This window comes from Aulonocara sp. 'chitande type north' Nkhata Bay, linkage group LG17 (genome assembly GCF_057382095.1).
Source record: "Aulonocara sp. 'chitande type north' Nkhata Bay isolate Kocher_YH1m ecotype deep benthic linkage group LG17, A_spYH_male_GT1.1, whole genome shotgun sequence".
Taxonomy (NCBI): Eukaryota; Metazoa; Chordata; class Actinopteri; order Cichliformes; family Cichlidae; genus Aulonocara; species Aulonocara sp. 'chitande type north' Nkhata Bay.
In genome coordinates, this window is record NC_141360.1 from 13,527,690 (window position 1) to 13,542,960 (window position 15,271).

The 15,271-nt window shown below is 41.1% G+C and overlaps 1 protein-coding gene across 3 annotated transcripts in view; it reads left to right on the forward strand.

Moving 5' to 3' along the window:
* Nucleotides 1-15,271, forward strand: part of LOC147309736 (carboxyl-terminal PDZ ligand of neuronal nitric oxide synthase protein-like) — a 253,409-nt gene that overhangs the window by 199,474 nt on the left and 38,664 nt on the right. For all 3 annotated transcript variants that reach the window (XM_086268915.1, XM_086268914.1, XM_086268916.1), the window contains exons 9-10: nucleotides 8,041-8,206; nucleotides 14,176-14,352. In XM_086268915.1, coding sequence (XP_086125041.1) covers nucleotides 8,041-8,206; nucleotides 14,176-14,352 — 343 coding nt within the window. The remainder of the gene's footprint in view (nucleotides 1-8,040; nucleotides 8,207-14,175; nucleotides 14,353-15,271) is intronic.

Here is a 15,271-nt window from a genome sequence, read left to right on the forward strand (position 1 = left end):
GACAGAGAGATGCTGCTCCCTAATTAGAGATTTAACAAGACATTTTAGGTGCTTGAAGCGCCTTCACTTTCACGAAACTGAGATAAGAGAGCAGAATGGATTGGGTAGCAGCAGGTTTACTACCAAGGGACCACCACAGTGAAGCACAAGTGGTGCACCTTTTAATTGGCTCTTTGTCTGAGTTCTGCTTTTAGAAAAACTTTTTACGCCTCTTCAAGGAACAGCAGCGTCATTGTTTCCAAAATACCGCGTTTGTGGTCCACAAGTGAATTGTCACTCTGTCAGGATTTCTGCCTGGCTGATTGTGCCCGTCCTTCCTTTGCTGAGCATTTACAAAGGAAATGCCAACCTGTTTGTTCATATATGTCACATTGCACCAGTTTGTGTGAGATTTGAGAACACTAACCTTTAAGCCAGTTTTCCATCCATTTAGCATTTTCTACAAACTGAATAGACTGTAACTACTTTGATAATTGTTCCATATATTACGCTAAAAAACTGATGGAACTATCGATCCATAAAAAGATTATTTCTTTTCCATTACTGGGAAGCATTGCACTTTCTGCCACTTCATTCATGCCTTTTCTTCTTTACTATGATTCATACACTGTCTGGTAATAGAGTAAGATTTCCTTCTCTTCTCTAATGGGCGTGGCTCTTCTGTAGGGTCCAGGACTGAGTTCAGATTCAGGGTGAACCCCTATTTCTAAGCAGGACAGGTAGCATCAAATTACTGCACTATAGCTTTCAGGCTTTAGTGACTCTGAACAGAACGTAATCTGCCTAGATTATTTTCCGCATTCACAGCCACTGTTCGGGGTAATTCGTTCCAGACTAATGCATTTCTGTTATCTGTTCTATGTGGAAAGAGGAGAAAAGTGAACAAGCAGCCTATAACTTTTGAGGAGTGGAGATATAAACATTATCTGTCACTTTTTTAATTTTACAAAAGGACAAAAACATGGCAGTAAAGTACAAACACACCAAATAACAGTCTGTTGCCACTAAAACGCATCGCCAAAGTTTCCATGCTAACACAAAGCTAGTAATATCAGGGCTCAGTATATGGGCTGGTCGTTTTCAACAGGCAACAGAAGGAGAGATGATTAAAGCCTCCATTTTTCCATGAAGTGCTCTTGGGGCTGGTTTTCACCAGCTTTGCTGTCAGGTTTGTGAAGCACTTGAACAGCAAAAGAAAGATCTTGCGTGTGTGTCCTTGTTAAGACAGGGATTTGTGCTGGGATGCGTGACAGTAGCCTAAAGCTTATATTGTTAACTGCTAATTATGTGGCAGTGCGTCTCAGACCATTTTATAGAGTAACATGAAAGTAATGCAGCAAGTAGGTTGACAAATGTCTCTTTCTTCGAGAAGTAAGTGTGTAGCTTATGCTGTGGCCACAGTGGGGAAAACAGTGTCTGGAGACTGCAGCACAGGAAAGATTATTGCAACTGTGTGGAATTAACTTGCGATCTTGTTGCCTTTGAAATGGTCACTTTAAAGATGGGGATCAGGTCTACGACTATTCGCAGTTAGTGACGGGGGTGCAAAGACAAGTTGATGAAACAGCAGAGACAGAGTCATCACTCGTCCGTCTGCCACCGAATGGGATCAAGTTGCCAATTGCATGCAATCTGTTTGAGAGAATACCTAGCTCCTGAGCTACACCCAGACCTTAGTGGCTAGAGTGTGATGTAATTGCAACAGGACAGCAATTTAACTGGAAAACAACATAGTTGCTAGGCAACCTTGCTTTTTGTATAAGAATATAACCAGAATACAATGAATTGGCAACCAGTTGAGTTGAGTCCCCTATAGCAAAGAGATACATCGGGAAATGATTTGCACTCAGCACAGATCGACTCTGACTTCAACGTGCCGATAATCTGTCCGCATACATAAGATGGAAAATATTTGCAAACCGTTTCCAATCTGCAAGTGAGTCGGAGTCAGGCTGTGAAAGTTTGGAGACAGGTTGCCTTCCACCAGGCAATCTGTGCAATCACCTTGCAATAAAAAATGACATCCTGAGCATGTTGCACACTCAATTTAGGGTAGACCAGTTAGTTGCCACAACTAGTCTGTTGCCAAAAGGCACAGTGCTAAATGAAGTCACTGTTCAACCACCGGTTTTGGGGGGTTAATGTTACTGCGCCATAAACACATTATTTTAAAAAATACTGTAATGACCCTAACAGTGTTCACCACAATATTGCCCACCAATTCAGTCAAAAATGGCCAAAGAAAATCTGTGAAAGAAGGGCAACACATAGGGTAAAAGATATTCACAGGTAGAGTGCTAACACTGACTGTAATTACACATCTGCGAACTGGAAAATGTGTTCCATTATTCATAAATACTACCTGTGCTGCTTAAGTGACAGTTCACTTTAAGTATAACAATGGAAAGCAAATAGAACTAACTACAGGTGGCCAGACAGAAAGGCGCACCGCTGAACAAAAGGCAATAATCTTCGAGGTCAAGCCGTAGTAACTTAGGACTTGTTATCGTTCATCTTATCTATTTTCAATTTTATTTTTACATTTTATCTCTGGGAACAGTTGTGTTTTCAGAGAGTTTGCTGAATAAAGTTTAAGTTTAACCTTGTGTGGCCACTTCAGACATTTTTTTGATCAGATATCCAGATGATAAAGCTTAGCTTTGACTTTTAAAAGAAATTGTTTTTGTTCCTAGATTATTTGAATTATCTAATTTGTTCACTACAGCTTTTATATTGAATTATTCACTGTCCTTTTAGCAGCCACAGCAGCTCAGTGAGACATTTAACAATGGACAGCTTCAGAACAAATGTGACTCTTGTGGCCAAGGCCTCAGTATAAACCACGGAGGAGTGGCTGATGTGCTATTAGAGTTGTCAGCAGGGCAGCACAAGTCAGAGTCAAGCTCCTCTCTTCCATAGCTCAAGATGGGGTCCCATCTGCTGTAAATTAAACCACCGCAGTCATCATCAGGGTGTCTATCTTTACAAATGAGCTCTTCAGAGGCCGAACACAATCTGTAATCACCTCTGTTTGTTGAGGAGTACGGGGATAATGGAAGTAGATGACCGTCTTCCTTGACACTGTCTGGCCAGTGAATGTGGGAGAGGAGGAGGGATGGATCTCTCCACCCCACTGCCTCCTCATTAGAATGACAAAGGAGTGATGAGTCAGTCTAATGCAGAAAAGTAGCAAGGAGGAGTAAATGAGAAAACAGAAAACGACGCACAAAATGTAGAACAGAGCCATAATAAGAGAACAGAGCCAATTTTCCATAAAATGACAATATCTCTGTGTAAAAGAACCTGCAGATCAGGTTCTGCTTTTTTCTGTCTTATCGCTTAAACCAGGATTAGACAGGGAGTCACTCCTCATGGCCTCACATGTCAAAACACTCAACTTTACAACAGAAATAACTAGACAATTACGTAAAATTAACAATAAGTTAAAGGGACTAAAACAGTGGGAAGCATTGTAGGACATGTCCATAATACCTCTCCTAGTAGGCCTCCAGGACACATCATTATCAGGTGCCTGAACCACCTCAGTTGGCTCCTTTTGCTGTAGTCCCTCTCGAATGATCGAGCTTTCCCCCCCCGTCTCTAAGTGAGAGCCCAGCCACTCTTCAAAGAAACTTCTTTCTGCAGCCTCAATCTTTCAGTCACTACCCAAAGCTCATGACCATAAGTGATGGTTAATTTATGTGTTAGTTTGATTAGCAGCAACAGTAACCATTAACAAAGTATGACTGCCATCGATGACCAAAAAGCTATCACTTGGTCAGATGTTGGAGCATCTGCAAAAAGTTAGCTAAAAATGTTTTTCTGTCATGACAAGCAAGAATTAAAGTTAGACAAAATATTATAAAGGACCTCGGTACATGAGCTTGTTGTGTTCTCATTAAAGCCTGCAACACGAGCACTGCAAATGCAATAGTGAATAGAGGATTTTTCTGTAGTGCATAGCTGTGTTTCATAGGGGCTAGAATGGCCTTGGTACATTGTTCCAACTCTGATTACAGTTTGTTTTGTAGAGTTTTTTTCCTTCCTTTCTTTGACACGTGGAGGCATTGACGTCAACAGCCAAGAGCCTTCGTGCTACCACGATAACAAGTGCTGCGCTACCGCATCAAGCTCAAATTAGAAGCTAAGGAGTGATTAGGAGTTTCAGTAACTTGCACCTCCACATGAGGCCCTGTCATTCACACTGCTCTGAAAATACACCGTGAGCCCTTCACTCCAGCTGGTTTCCTAGGATTGTAAGGGAAACGGCTTGTAATCACTTTGGTATTGATTAAGCTTCTTACATGTACACTGACAAGAAGCTATTAAAAAGGCAAGAAACCACGTAACTGTCACTGTTTAACATTAAAACGTTTTCCACGTCCGTGCAGAATTTTTGGGTAAAAGGATGTTTCACCCTTTTTTTTGTTCGGCTCCTTTTTGCCTGTTAAACAGCCGATGTTTGAAGCACCGCTGGACCATGTTCAAACTCCAGAGTTAAGCTTAATCAAATTATTGAGAGCCACGTCGCCTCTGCTGTCAGAAAATCATTAATAAGTGGTCTCCTTTAACACACTGGGCCTCTTCTGAACCATTCTTGTGATTTGAAACCTTGAGAATTTCTCCTTTGAAACTGTTGAAAGCAAATACGTGCTCAGGATAGGAGATGGCAGAACAGGGTGGGAGGTGGGACCAACATTTGATTTGGAGAGTACTTTGAAGTCAGAACGGAGAGTCATTGCTGCTATAAAAGCTATGAGAGTGTGTGTGTGCGGACATCTGTGCACCGACTGAACAGTTTCTTTCTCCCCTTCCTCTCCTTTTATATCAAAGTGTAAAAGAAGTTGAGCCGTTCAGTCTTAAATTGAAATCGAGTGTGTGCTTTAATCTCGCGGGCCACAGCAGGCTGTTGCATTAAGGTTACATGAGGATCAGAGCTGCCAAACGAGCACCATTCGTCTTGTAATAAAAGATAAAGCCGCTGTAATTACAGCACAAAGAGGTTGCATCTATCACTAATGTTCTGTCTGGGTGTTTTTTTTTTCTTTTAAACTTTTAGATAATGTAATAGAAGGTGATCAAGTATCAGAAAGTAGAGTCAAAGCTGGAATATTTCATCATGCTTAATTAGCTAAAAAAGTAATAAAATTTGTCTGAAACTGGTAAAAAAGTAAACAAAAAAAACTGCCCATCACAGTTTCCCACATCTAAAGGCGACATGTTTCAAATTACTGATTCCACATGTAGGAAGCAAGTAAGGTTTATTTATATTGTGTTTTCCAGTATAAAATGACATACACCAGTTAAAAGAGTATAAATGGATCAAAGTAAATAAAAGAAAGCCTGCACAGGTGGGTTTTAAGCTTCTTTTGAAAAGTGCCAGCAGTCTCCACAAATCTCCAGTCCAACGGAAGCAAAGTCCACATCCTGGGAGCCGGAAATTCAAAAGCACCGTCTCCTTTTGTCTTTGATCTGGACCCAGGTGCCACCAACAAACATCAGTCAGCTGGCCTAGTAGTGGCGTATGGATGTAAATGTTAACAGCAATATAAAGAGGAATGTGACCAATGAAGAGCTCTGAAAGTGGTCACCAAAATCTTAAACTGAAAACAACTTTACAATCCCCAAAGATTTTCGCTGATTACTTCATTTGCTTCTGACTGAAAAACGCTCAGATGATTTAGTTGGTTTGCTGTTTTGTTCTTCTTTCCCTCTGCAACTTTAATTAATGAAAACACTGAAAATATGGTGCGATCGATCAATCGCTGCCATCTCCTAAGCTCACATCCTCTGAGCCTCTCATCTCACAATCGGCGTAGTTACTAGAAGATGGCCCACACTCGAGCTACATTCCCCACATAACTGGAGACAAATCCACTTTGTATTTAGGCTCAAAGTTCATATTGTATTTCATGAGAGTATATTTTAATTACAAGAATTTTATCCACGTTTCTCTCATCTGTGATAAAACCCAAGCTCTCAGTGGAAATAATAATCCATCGTTTTTGTTTTTGTTGTAGTTTTTTTATATGGTCTAAAATTCAACCCAGTTTATAAACAAAACGGTGCCAAAATACAGGGGGAAAAAAAGATACAACTGAATACATAAAAGCAGAGAGCCCACTGATGAAAGCAACACAGTGTTGATCTGGCATTTTTAATACTTTTGTATGGTATTATATTCTGCCAGACCAAAGGCGATTGTTTTGCAGATTTATACATTCATAAACGAGTCAGTTAAACTTATGGGATATTGTTGTTAATCACTCAAGCTGCTTTGGTGTTAATGAAATGAACAACATGTGCAGCAACAATGAGACAACCCTCGAACCAGGAATGGTTTTAAAGGTGGCGGCCACTGATGTTTTTTTTCCTCCTCATCTTTTTTGACTAGTTTTGACTAATTCTATAGTTTTACATTTGGCTAGGGTTAGTGTCATTACTGGGAGCATCACGCAATACCTGGACCCTACAGAGGTTGTGCAACTCCTCCAGGATGGCACATCAATATGTGTCATTGCTAGACGGTTTGCTGTGTCTCCTAACAGTCTCAGGAGCACGGAGGAGATTCCAAGAGACAAACAGGTACCCTAGGAGAACTGGACAGGGCCGTAGAAAATCCTTAACGCATCAGCAGGACCAGTATCTGCCCTTTTGTGCAAGAGGAACAGGATGAGCACTGCCAGAGCTACAAAACGTGGAAAACATTACCCTGCCTGCAACATCGTTCATTAGGAATGTTTTGGTGGTGGATCAGTGATGGTCTGGAAAGACATATCCACAGAGGGATATCGAGACCTCTACAGGTTAGCCAGCGGCACCCTGACTGCCATTAGGTACTGGTGCACTGGTGCAGTGGGCCATGGGTTCCTCCTGGTTCATGTCAATGATCAGCCTCATGTGGTGAGGGTATGCAGGCAGTTCCTGGAGGATGAAGGTATTAATGCTACTGACTGGCCCACACATGCTTGCCTGACCTAAATCCAATAGAACACCTCTGGGATGTTATGTTTCGGACCACCTGCAAAATGGACTAACCTGCCACATCATTTTATCGCTTTTCATGCCTGTCTTTGAATCTGTAGGGTGATCATTTTCGTTTCCATCAAACAATGTGTCGCCCTTTCATTCACCTTACACTCGATATAAGTGTAGATACGCAGCATGATTTATTTTATTTTCAATATTGAGATCTGATGTGTTTTCAGAGTTCGTTTAAGTTTTTCAAGCAGTATATTTAATTTGAGTCCACTCTTTTCCAGGGTAATTAAAATGAACTTGTATGTGACATGAGGACAAAATATACCACAAAACAAAAAAGGATTCAGTCTCAGATGTAGTCGGGCTTCTTTTCATGTGTGCCTAGTGTTTTAGAGCCAGATGTCATGCTTGATACTTGCAGTGACTGCACATTCAGATGCTGATAGAAATCTGTCCACCCTGTCTCTTAAGCTGTTACCCTCGTGGTGTTTGACTGATTCTAGTTTTCTTGTTGAGCTCAGACTCAGTGGTTTCTGTGTTGGGGGAAAGAGATGCATCAACATTTTGTTTCGCTCTCTTTGGCTTGTCAAATCTCTCAGCCTCTTCCTCTGACTGTCATTACTTTTCTCGCTCCTGGAAAACTGCTTAGACATTTAAAAAAAAAAAAGGAAAAAGGAAAAAAAGGCAGATGCGTTACTATGACAACAACCTTGAGTCACGTCATTAGCTTCAGAAAAGCTGCAACACGGACCCATTCAAAGCATGTAAATGAACTTTTTGTATTTTCTTGTTGCCATTAAAGAAATATTTGCGGCAAACAGCATGCACCGCTGATTTCTCAGATGAGAAAAGTGTGTTGGTAAGGTCAGCACAGTTTGGCCTTGGTCTTCACACAGACTGGGATGAGGTGCATTGTTTTGTTTGGGGAATTCAGATAAGAGGAGCAACCTGGGAAAAAATGTTTCTGTGAGCTGGATTAGGTTTGCCTCGCTCATTACAGAGAATCCCTTTCTCCCTGCTTGTCAACAGACTCTTGACCCCTCACATCTTCTGTTGCAGGTCCATCTCTTGAAGGACCAGCTGAGTGCAGAGGCCACGGCTCGGCTGGAGGCCCAGGCTCGCGTCCACCAGCTGCTCCTCCAGAACAAAGACCTGCTGCAGCACATCTCTCTGCTGGTTAAACAGATCCAGGAACTGGAGACCAAAATGTCTGGACCAAATTCCAGTGAGTGGACCTATAGACATGCATACTGTATAATACACTTTAGATAAATAGAGATGTTCTGATGATATAAAAGTGCTCACACATCTACTGAATGTACAGGGCAAGAGTAGACAGGTTGCACCGGGCAAGTGTGTAAATTGTGACCTGCATCAGCCTCTGCTGGCAGTCAGTAGGAAATGGGATGTAGTTTGTAGTTCTTGCTTGAGGAAAAGACACATCACCTAAAGCAAGATGTGTCAAGCATAAGGCCCGAGGGCAAAAATCAGCCTGGCAGAGACTTCAGTCTGTTTGACCGGACAGCTTTGGAAAATGTGATGCTCCCTCAACTTGTTCTGTAAATTTAGGCAATTATATCTCAGAGCTTAAGCCCAAACAGCCGTAGCAACAGATTTCTGTTTTACTAGAGCACCATTTCTTTGTCTGACCTACTCAACATTAACATGGGCTGTAAGTGTGTGAACATAATGTGCAGTGCCTTTGACATCTCTGATCTAGATGATAGGCTGCAAAAACACAGCACAAGGGAGCTTTTTGGTTTCAATTCGGTTTTGGCCCTTACACAAAATGTAACTTTAATTCTTTAACTATAACAAGGCAGACTCATCCTTCAGATGTGTCCATGAAAATAGTTCTTTGCATTATAGTATCTTATTAATGCATTAATTGCTGACGCTTCAGACTGCTGTGTTGTTCTTTGAGCTCAAGTCTTCGTTTTCATAAAGTTTCACTGATTATTTTTAACAGGCTTTGGATGTTTCTCACTGATAGAGAATAATCAGCATGCACACACTGCAAACATATACTACAAAATAAGCATATTTAAGTTTCAATATAATTCTAAAATATATAGAGACCTTAAAGTATTTAACAATAGTTATAAAACGCAATATACATATAGAATGTAATAGGAAAAAAATGGTAAATGACCAGTTTTTCATTAAAACTGTCAAAGACTTTTACTCCCAGGAAGTAAAAGGAAGTAAAAGGTTCCTGCTTTTAGTCTGTTTCCGCTTTCTTTTAAAGACTTGATCTTTTAAAGACATTAGCTGGAGGGGGTTTATATTTATCTGGCCATGCACAATTTTACTTGCACATTATTTCATGTATTTTGTGGGCTATAGATCTAAATTATTTATTATATAGTTTTATATTATTTTTATATAGTATATATTTTTTCCAGTAAGTAAAGGAAATATTACGTTTTCAGGTATTGGAAGTGGGAATTTTCTTATTCCCAGTTAGAATTTTGATCTGGAAGGTTCCTTCTGATTCTTTACTCAGAAAGTCGGAGCAGCCCCACCAATCCTGAGTTAACAGTCCAAGATGGTGGCGGTAAACGGCACTAAAACTGTAAACTGTGAGGCAGCAGTGTTAGCCACTGATCCACTGTGATTAAAAGACAAACATAAAATTAACACAGTAGTAATCTATATGATAAATAATAATTGTAATACCTCCATAGTTGATTCATTTTTACCCCTCAGCTGTAAAAGGCTCATAGGATATTGGCGCGTTAACTCAAGTTTGTGAATTCGATAACCCGAAAACGAGGCAACGTAGGAATTTCAAATTAACAGTATATGTTTATTTACTAAAGATCTTTTATTCTGTACTGCCACTGTTGTGTATGCACTCTTGTGACTCACAAAATAAGCCACATCCAGAGCACTGACCAGGCTCTGTCCATGAACGTGCTGCTGTGGTGTTCTTAAGCACAAAAAACATGCATTATGTTGTATTGTTAGTGATGCATAAATCGCTCTACCTTTCCAAAAGCTGAAGCAAATCCTGTTTTTCCTCACATTTCCAGCTATCCTACCAGAACGCACAAACTTACTCCTGATTTCCAGCATCCAAGAGATAACTGGAACGTGGCATTAGTCGCTGTTAAAAACTAAAAGCAAATCAATTTTACACCCAGTGCAAGCAGAGGTGGACCAGTTTAGTGTCAATGACATAGTCTAATACAAACAAACATGTTTCTGAATGTCTTGTCTTTTCTTCTCATATTTCACTGGAGAAAACTGGAGGAAAGTGTCAAAGGTCCTTTGATCATGCTGACTAGGTGATTGGTCAAAACAAGTCATGTCCTCTGATGTGTCTCCTTTATATCTACATTTCGATACAAGGTTTACAGTTGTAAATTGTTCTGTTTCAAGATAACATTATATCCCAGGCAGAAAACTGGGTGCCAAATAATTCCTTTCATTTAGACATTCATCTGTCCCTTGCCTCTAACAACGTTCCTGCTGTGGGAAAAAATTGTACAACCAAGGCAAAGAGAAACTCTACCAAGCAAATGATATGGGAAAAAGCTCAGCTGAATGAGCTGTGAGTGAGATATCTCACAGAACAGAGCTGTTCGGTCACACCAAAGGTGCCGTGACAAACAAGCAAATGTACAATGACAGTGACGAGAAAAAGTGAAAAATAGGCATGAAGGAGGCAGAAAAAAGGCATTAGTAATTCTACATCACACTCTAGGTCAACACACATCACTGTCAGACATGCAGAGCAGACGTCCAGCAACACACGGCGCACAAAAGCATTAAAACGCAGACGTGTCCAGTATAAGATGTCCTTTCCATGTCTCCCCCCTCACTACCACACAATTTTAGTCATCAATTTCATCTGCTGTTGAGACTGTGTGTGTGTGTGTGTGTGTTCCTGTCTAGCTATCTTTGTGAGGACCGAAATCTGCATTCTACTATACTTGTAAGCAGAGGTGTGGACTCGAGTCACATGACTTGGACTCGAGTCAGACTCGAGTCATTAATTTTATGACTTTAGACTTGAAAAAATGTTCTAAGACTTGTGACTTGACTTGGACTTTTACACCAATGACTTGGGACTTGAATTGGACTTGAACCGGTTTACTTGAAAAGACTTGATATTTCACCCCAAATATAAAATTTAACATGCATATTATATAGAGATTGAAAATGTGACGTCATTCACGGGTAGAACCGCAAAGGATTCTGGGAACATGTTTCCGAAGTAACAAAGAGGCGACTGGATTGCAGCCATTCAAAGATCAAATATAACGTCCTAGAACACTCCAGCTCACAGGTTGTCACGGTCTGCAGAGACAGGCCGTGCGGTGGTGTGTGTGATGGACCCAGGTGCATACACAAGTGAGTAGACGGGAGTGAACTTAACAGAAAGCGAGCCTTTATTATGGCTGAAGACAAAGTGCACAAACAAAGCAGGGATGGCGTGACTAGACTATAACTAAACTGGGAAAACTAATACTGCGACAAACTAAGAAAACTCAGACTATGATGATCACTGCAAGGACTGACCGTGAAAACATGGAGGTGAGAACACAGACGACGCGACACAGACTGTACGAAACACAGAGACTAAATACACATGAGGGATGATCAGGGGAAGTGGATGCACACGGGGAACACAGGTGACACTGATAATCATAACAAGACACGGTAGGAGTGAACGTAACACTGATGGGAGATGGGCAAAGTAAAGCAGGAAGTACACAGAGGTTCAAACAGGAGGAGAGAGAGCACGGGGAGAACGCAGACATAACGGGCTGGGGAAAACATAGAATAAAGCACAAAGAGAGACGAGGGCTCATAAATACACAGAGGGGCACACAGGGGGTAAGAGTCACGAAGGGAAAACACATAAGGAACAACGTAACAGATCAACCCAGGAAGCATGGCCTAAATAAAGAACAAAATACAAAAATACATGAAAACTAAGAATACTGGGCCCACATGGCCCAGGACCATGACACAGGTTAGTCTGCTCCAAGCATTTCCACAAAGGTCAGTCTGCTGTAGTAGTTAATGCGTCATTTTCATAACATAATTGGTGATATAGGTTACAAGCAAGTCTGACGCTGAACAGAAATTGTCGCGCTATGCTCCTTTATTTATTGTGCATAAATAGTGAATTGTCCTGACACAATATTGTGTTTCGCTTCTGTTATTATGGTACACTGACAAAAACATACTTTTATTCACAGGATAAAACAGGTTTTTTGTATCACTAATTGCCCAGTACGATTACAGCATACAATATTATTGTCACTGCTACATTTCTGTGATGCTACCAGAAATTATTTCCACTACTAATTAATTACCGTTGAGCTCAAAGGTCCTATTAATAAACGGTTAATGAATGTGTGTTTATGAAGACGATTTGTGAGACTGGTAAACTTATGATACGTACGATGGTCTTTCGTTCTACACGGTGCATTTCAAGGTCCTGTACCCATCCGTCGGTAAACTGTACCTGGGCTTGTTGCAGTGACCTGAAGTTACTAAACTTCATGAGTGTATGCACTCACTCCAAGAACCGTATAATTATAAATATGCATATAAATATGCTAAGATGAGATAGCTGACTTCATCTAACTAGCAAATGTTTTCCAGGCTATGTTGGTGATACAGTTTTTTTTAATGTGTATGATATTTTTGTCATGCGATTTTAAAGCTGGTCCTACAACCGCATCCAAGAATAACATGCAGCTTATCTCAGAACTGTCGGTGAAAATTATTCTTGGAGCTAGGTTTAATTGAGCTGCATTTTAAAGAGGTGCAATTTCACAATTTGTGTATATTTTCTAAGTTCACTATTTTGTATGTGTTGAGAAAAACACAGATTTTAAAATTACATGGTCTAATATTTACATTTAGCATAACTGCAACATTCTTTTTTCGTTTGTTTTTTTTAAAGACTCGAAAGGACTTGAAATTCAAAGTTTCAGACTTGTGACTTGACTCGGACTTTTACACCAGTGACTTGAGACTCGACTCTGACTTGCCTGACATTACTTGAGACTTGACTTGAGACTTGAGGATAAAGACTTGAGACTTACTTGAGACTTGCAAAACAATGACTTGGTCCCACCTCTGCTTGTAAGAACCAACAGTAACTTGTGAGGACACACACACTGGTCCTCACAAGTTTGAAGGCTTTTTTGAGGCTCAAAATGTGGTTTTAGTGTCAGGGTTACAATTAGGTTATGGTTAGGTTTAGTTACCCTAGGGTTAGGGTTAGGCATTCGTTTTTAATGGTTAGGGTTAATGGGAAACCATTATGTCAATGAAGGTCCTCACTAAGTTAGCTTCTCCAGCAAATATGTGATGCCATCAGGTGAATATAGGTCAAAATCTCTAAGGAATAATCCCAACGCCTGGCTGAATCCATGAAAAAAGTGATCCTCTTCAGAGCCTTCTGGCTGGGCAAAGGAGCAGCAGTGGCAGACAGTTCCTCTCAATGTGCTGAGCAGTTCAAGAGGTCCTTTATCCCACTGTAATAAGACTTTTTAAACACCCTCCGTGTGTGTCTGTGTGTGTGACAAAAAATACATCCCCTAAAAAACAAACCAAAAAAAACAAACAAACATACAGTATATGTAGCATAATCTAAAGCAGATTATACTGCAGAAGCAGTCTGAGAAGTTTTTGTAGATGTTTGATTGATGGAGTTGTTTAAACTCGAACACTGCAACTGCTGTGAACCCAAACAAGCTACTGCTACTGTCCTCTGCAAAGGAGTGAGTGAGTCATCCTTCATGTTTGTTCTGGGTTGGTATTGAAGACGTCTTTCTTTAATGCATCTCTTTCTCACTGTTCCAGCTCCAGGTCTGTGCTGTGTGCCCGTGAAGAACCCTGCTAAACCTGTTTCACTGAGCAGTCGTGATGATGATGAAATGTTTTGAAACATGTTGTTTTTTCTCCTCTGCTTATGCTGTACGAGCATGCACTGATTTATTGGTCACAGAGTGATTTATTTTGCTGGGAGTTGTAATCTTATATTCACCACAATTCACAGATATGTACGTCACATACATTTTATCTTCTGCCTGCAAAGGTGATGGCAGATTCATTTCAATCAAGGCTCATTTTTAAAAGTGGTTGAAAACATTTTATGTATCTCTGTTCTTCACTTTCCACCTTTTGCTTCACCTGAAATCTCCTTGCTTTATCTCCTCCATCCAGTGGGTTCCCAGGACAGTTTGTTGGAGATCACCTTCCGGTCTACAGTACCTCCGGTGATATGTGACCCCACGACACCTAAGCCTGAGGTGTCAGCCCTCAACCTGCACACATTTGGCAACAGCGACGGGACCAGCAATGCCTTCTCATCATCCAACGGGACCCTGGGAAGCCCACTAGGTAGGGACCAATGTCTACTCAAACTGGAGTGTTTCCGTTTCCTCCCGGGACCCCCGGGGCCTCCACCTCCTCGACTCCCCTCGCCTCCTCATCCGCTCAAGATTAACAGGCCAGAGATCAAAAGTCCAGAAGCGTCAGAGGGTCCAGTAAAGTCTTTGTCCTGCGACGTCAAATCTCTGGGCTGCCTGGAATTTGCAAGGTTTCGCGAGTCGGGTATTGCCTCGGAGTACGAGTCAAACACGGACGACAGTGATGACAGGGAGGATGAGGATGAGGATGAGGATGAAGGGGAGGATGAGGACGAGGAAGACATGGAGATTTTTGGATGGGGAACAGATCAGGAGACAGTGAGGCTACTTAATGTTCTCAACAGACAGGGAACTCCTGACTGCCTGGGAGATGAAATAGCAGTGTAACACTTTAACCTGCCCCACCCCCCCATCCGGAGAATCCTATGGTGGCTTGTTTTGTTCACTTACTCAAAACTGCTGTGTGAGAGAGACATATATTGGATGTACACAACTACATAATCAAGGCTAACGTGAATTTACCAATCATATTTTTTTTAACCTGATGTTGTTGGCAGATTAAAGTTATGAGCTGTCCTCTAAGGCACATTCAGCTTGAACTTGAAGTGAATTTAAGATAACTATGGTGTCAGCTGTTTTTAGACGGACATAAGGCTTCTATGGGAAAACATAACCTTGTCCTGCATTCGAAGTCAGTATATTAAGTCACACTGGAGAAAACACTGCTGCCACGGTCTTTTGCCTCTGAAATGGTTGGCTTTAAGACCAGAGTAGGGCCTGCGATCATTCGTAGTGACTTGCCATTCTCAAAGCAACTTTTGGGTATCAAAACTGCAAAAACACTGAGTAAGTCTGCTTTCAGTCTGAGAGATGAGAATGAGGTTAATTTG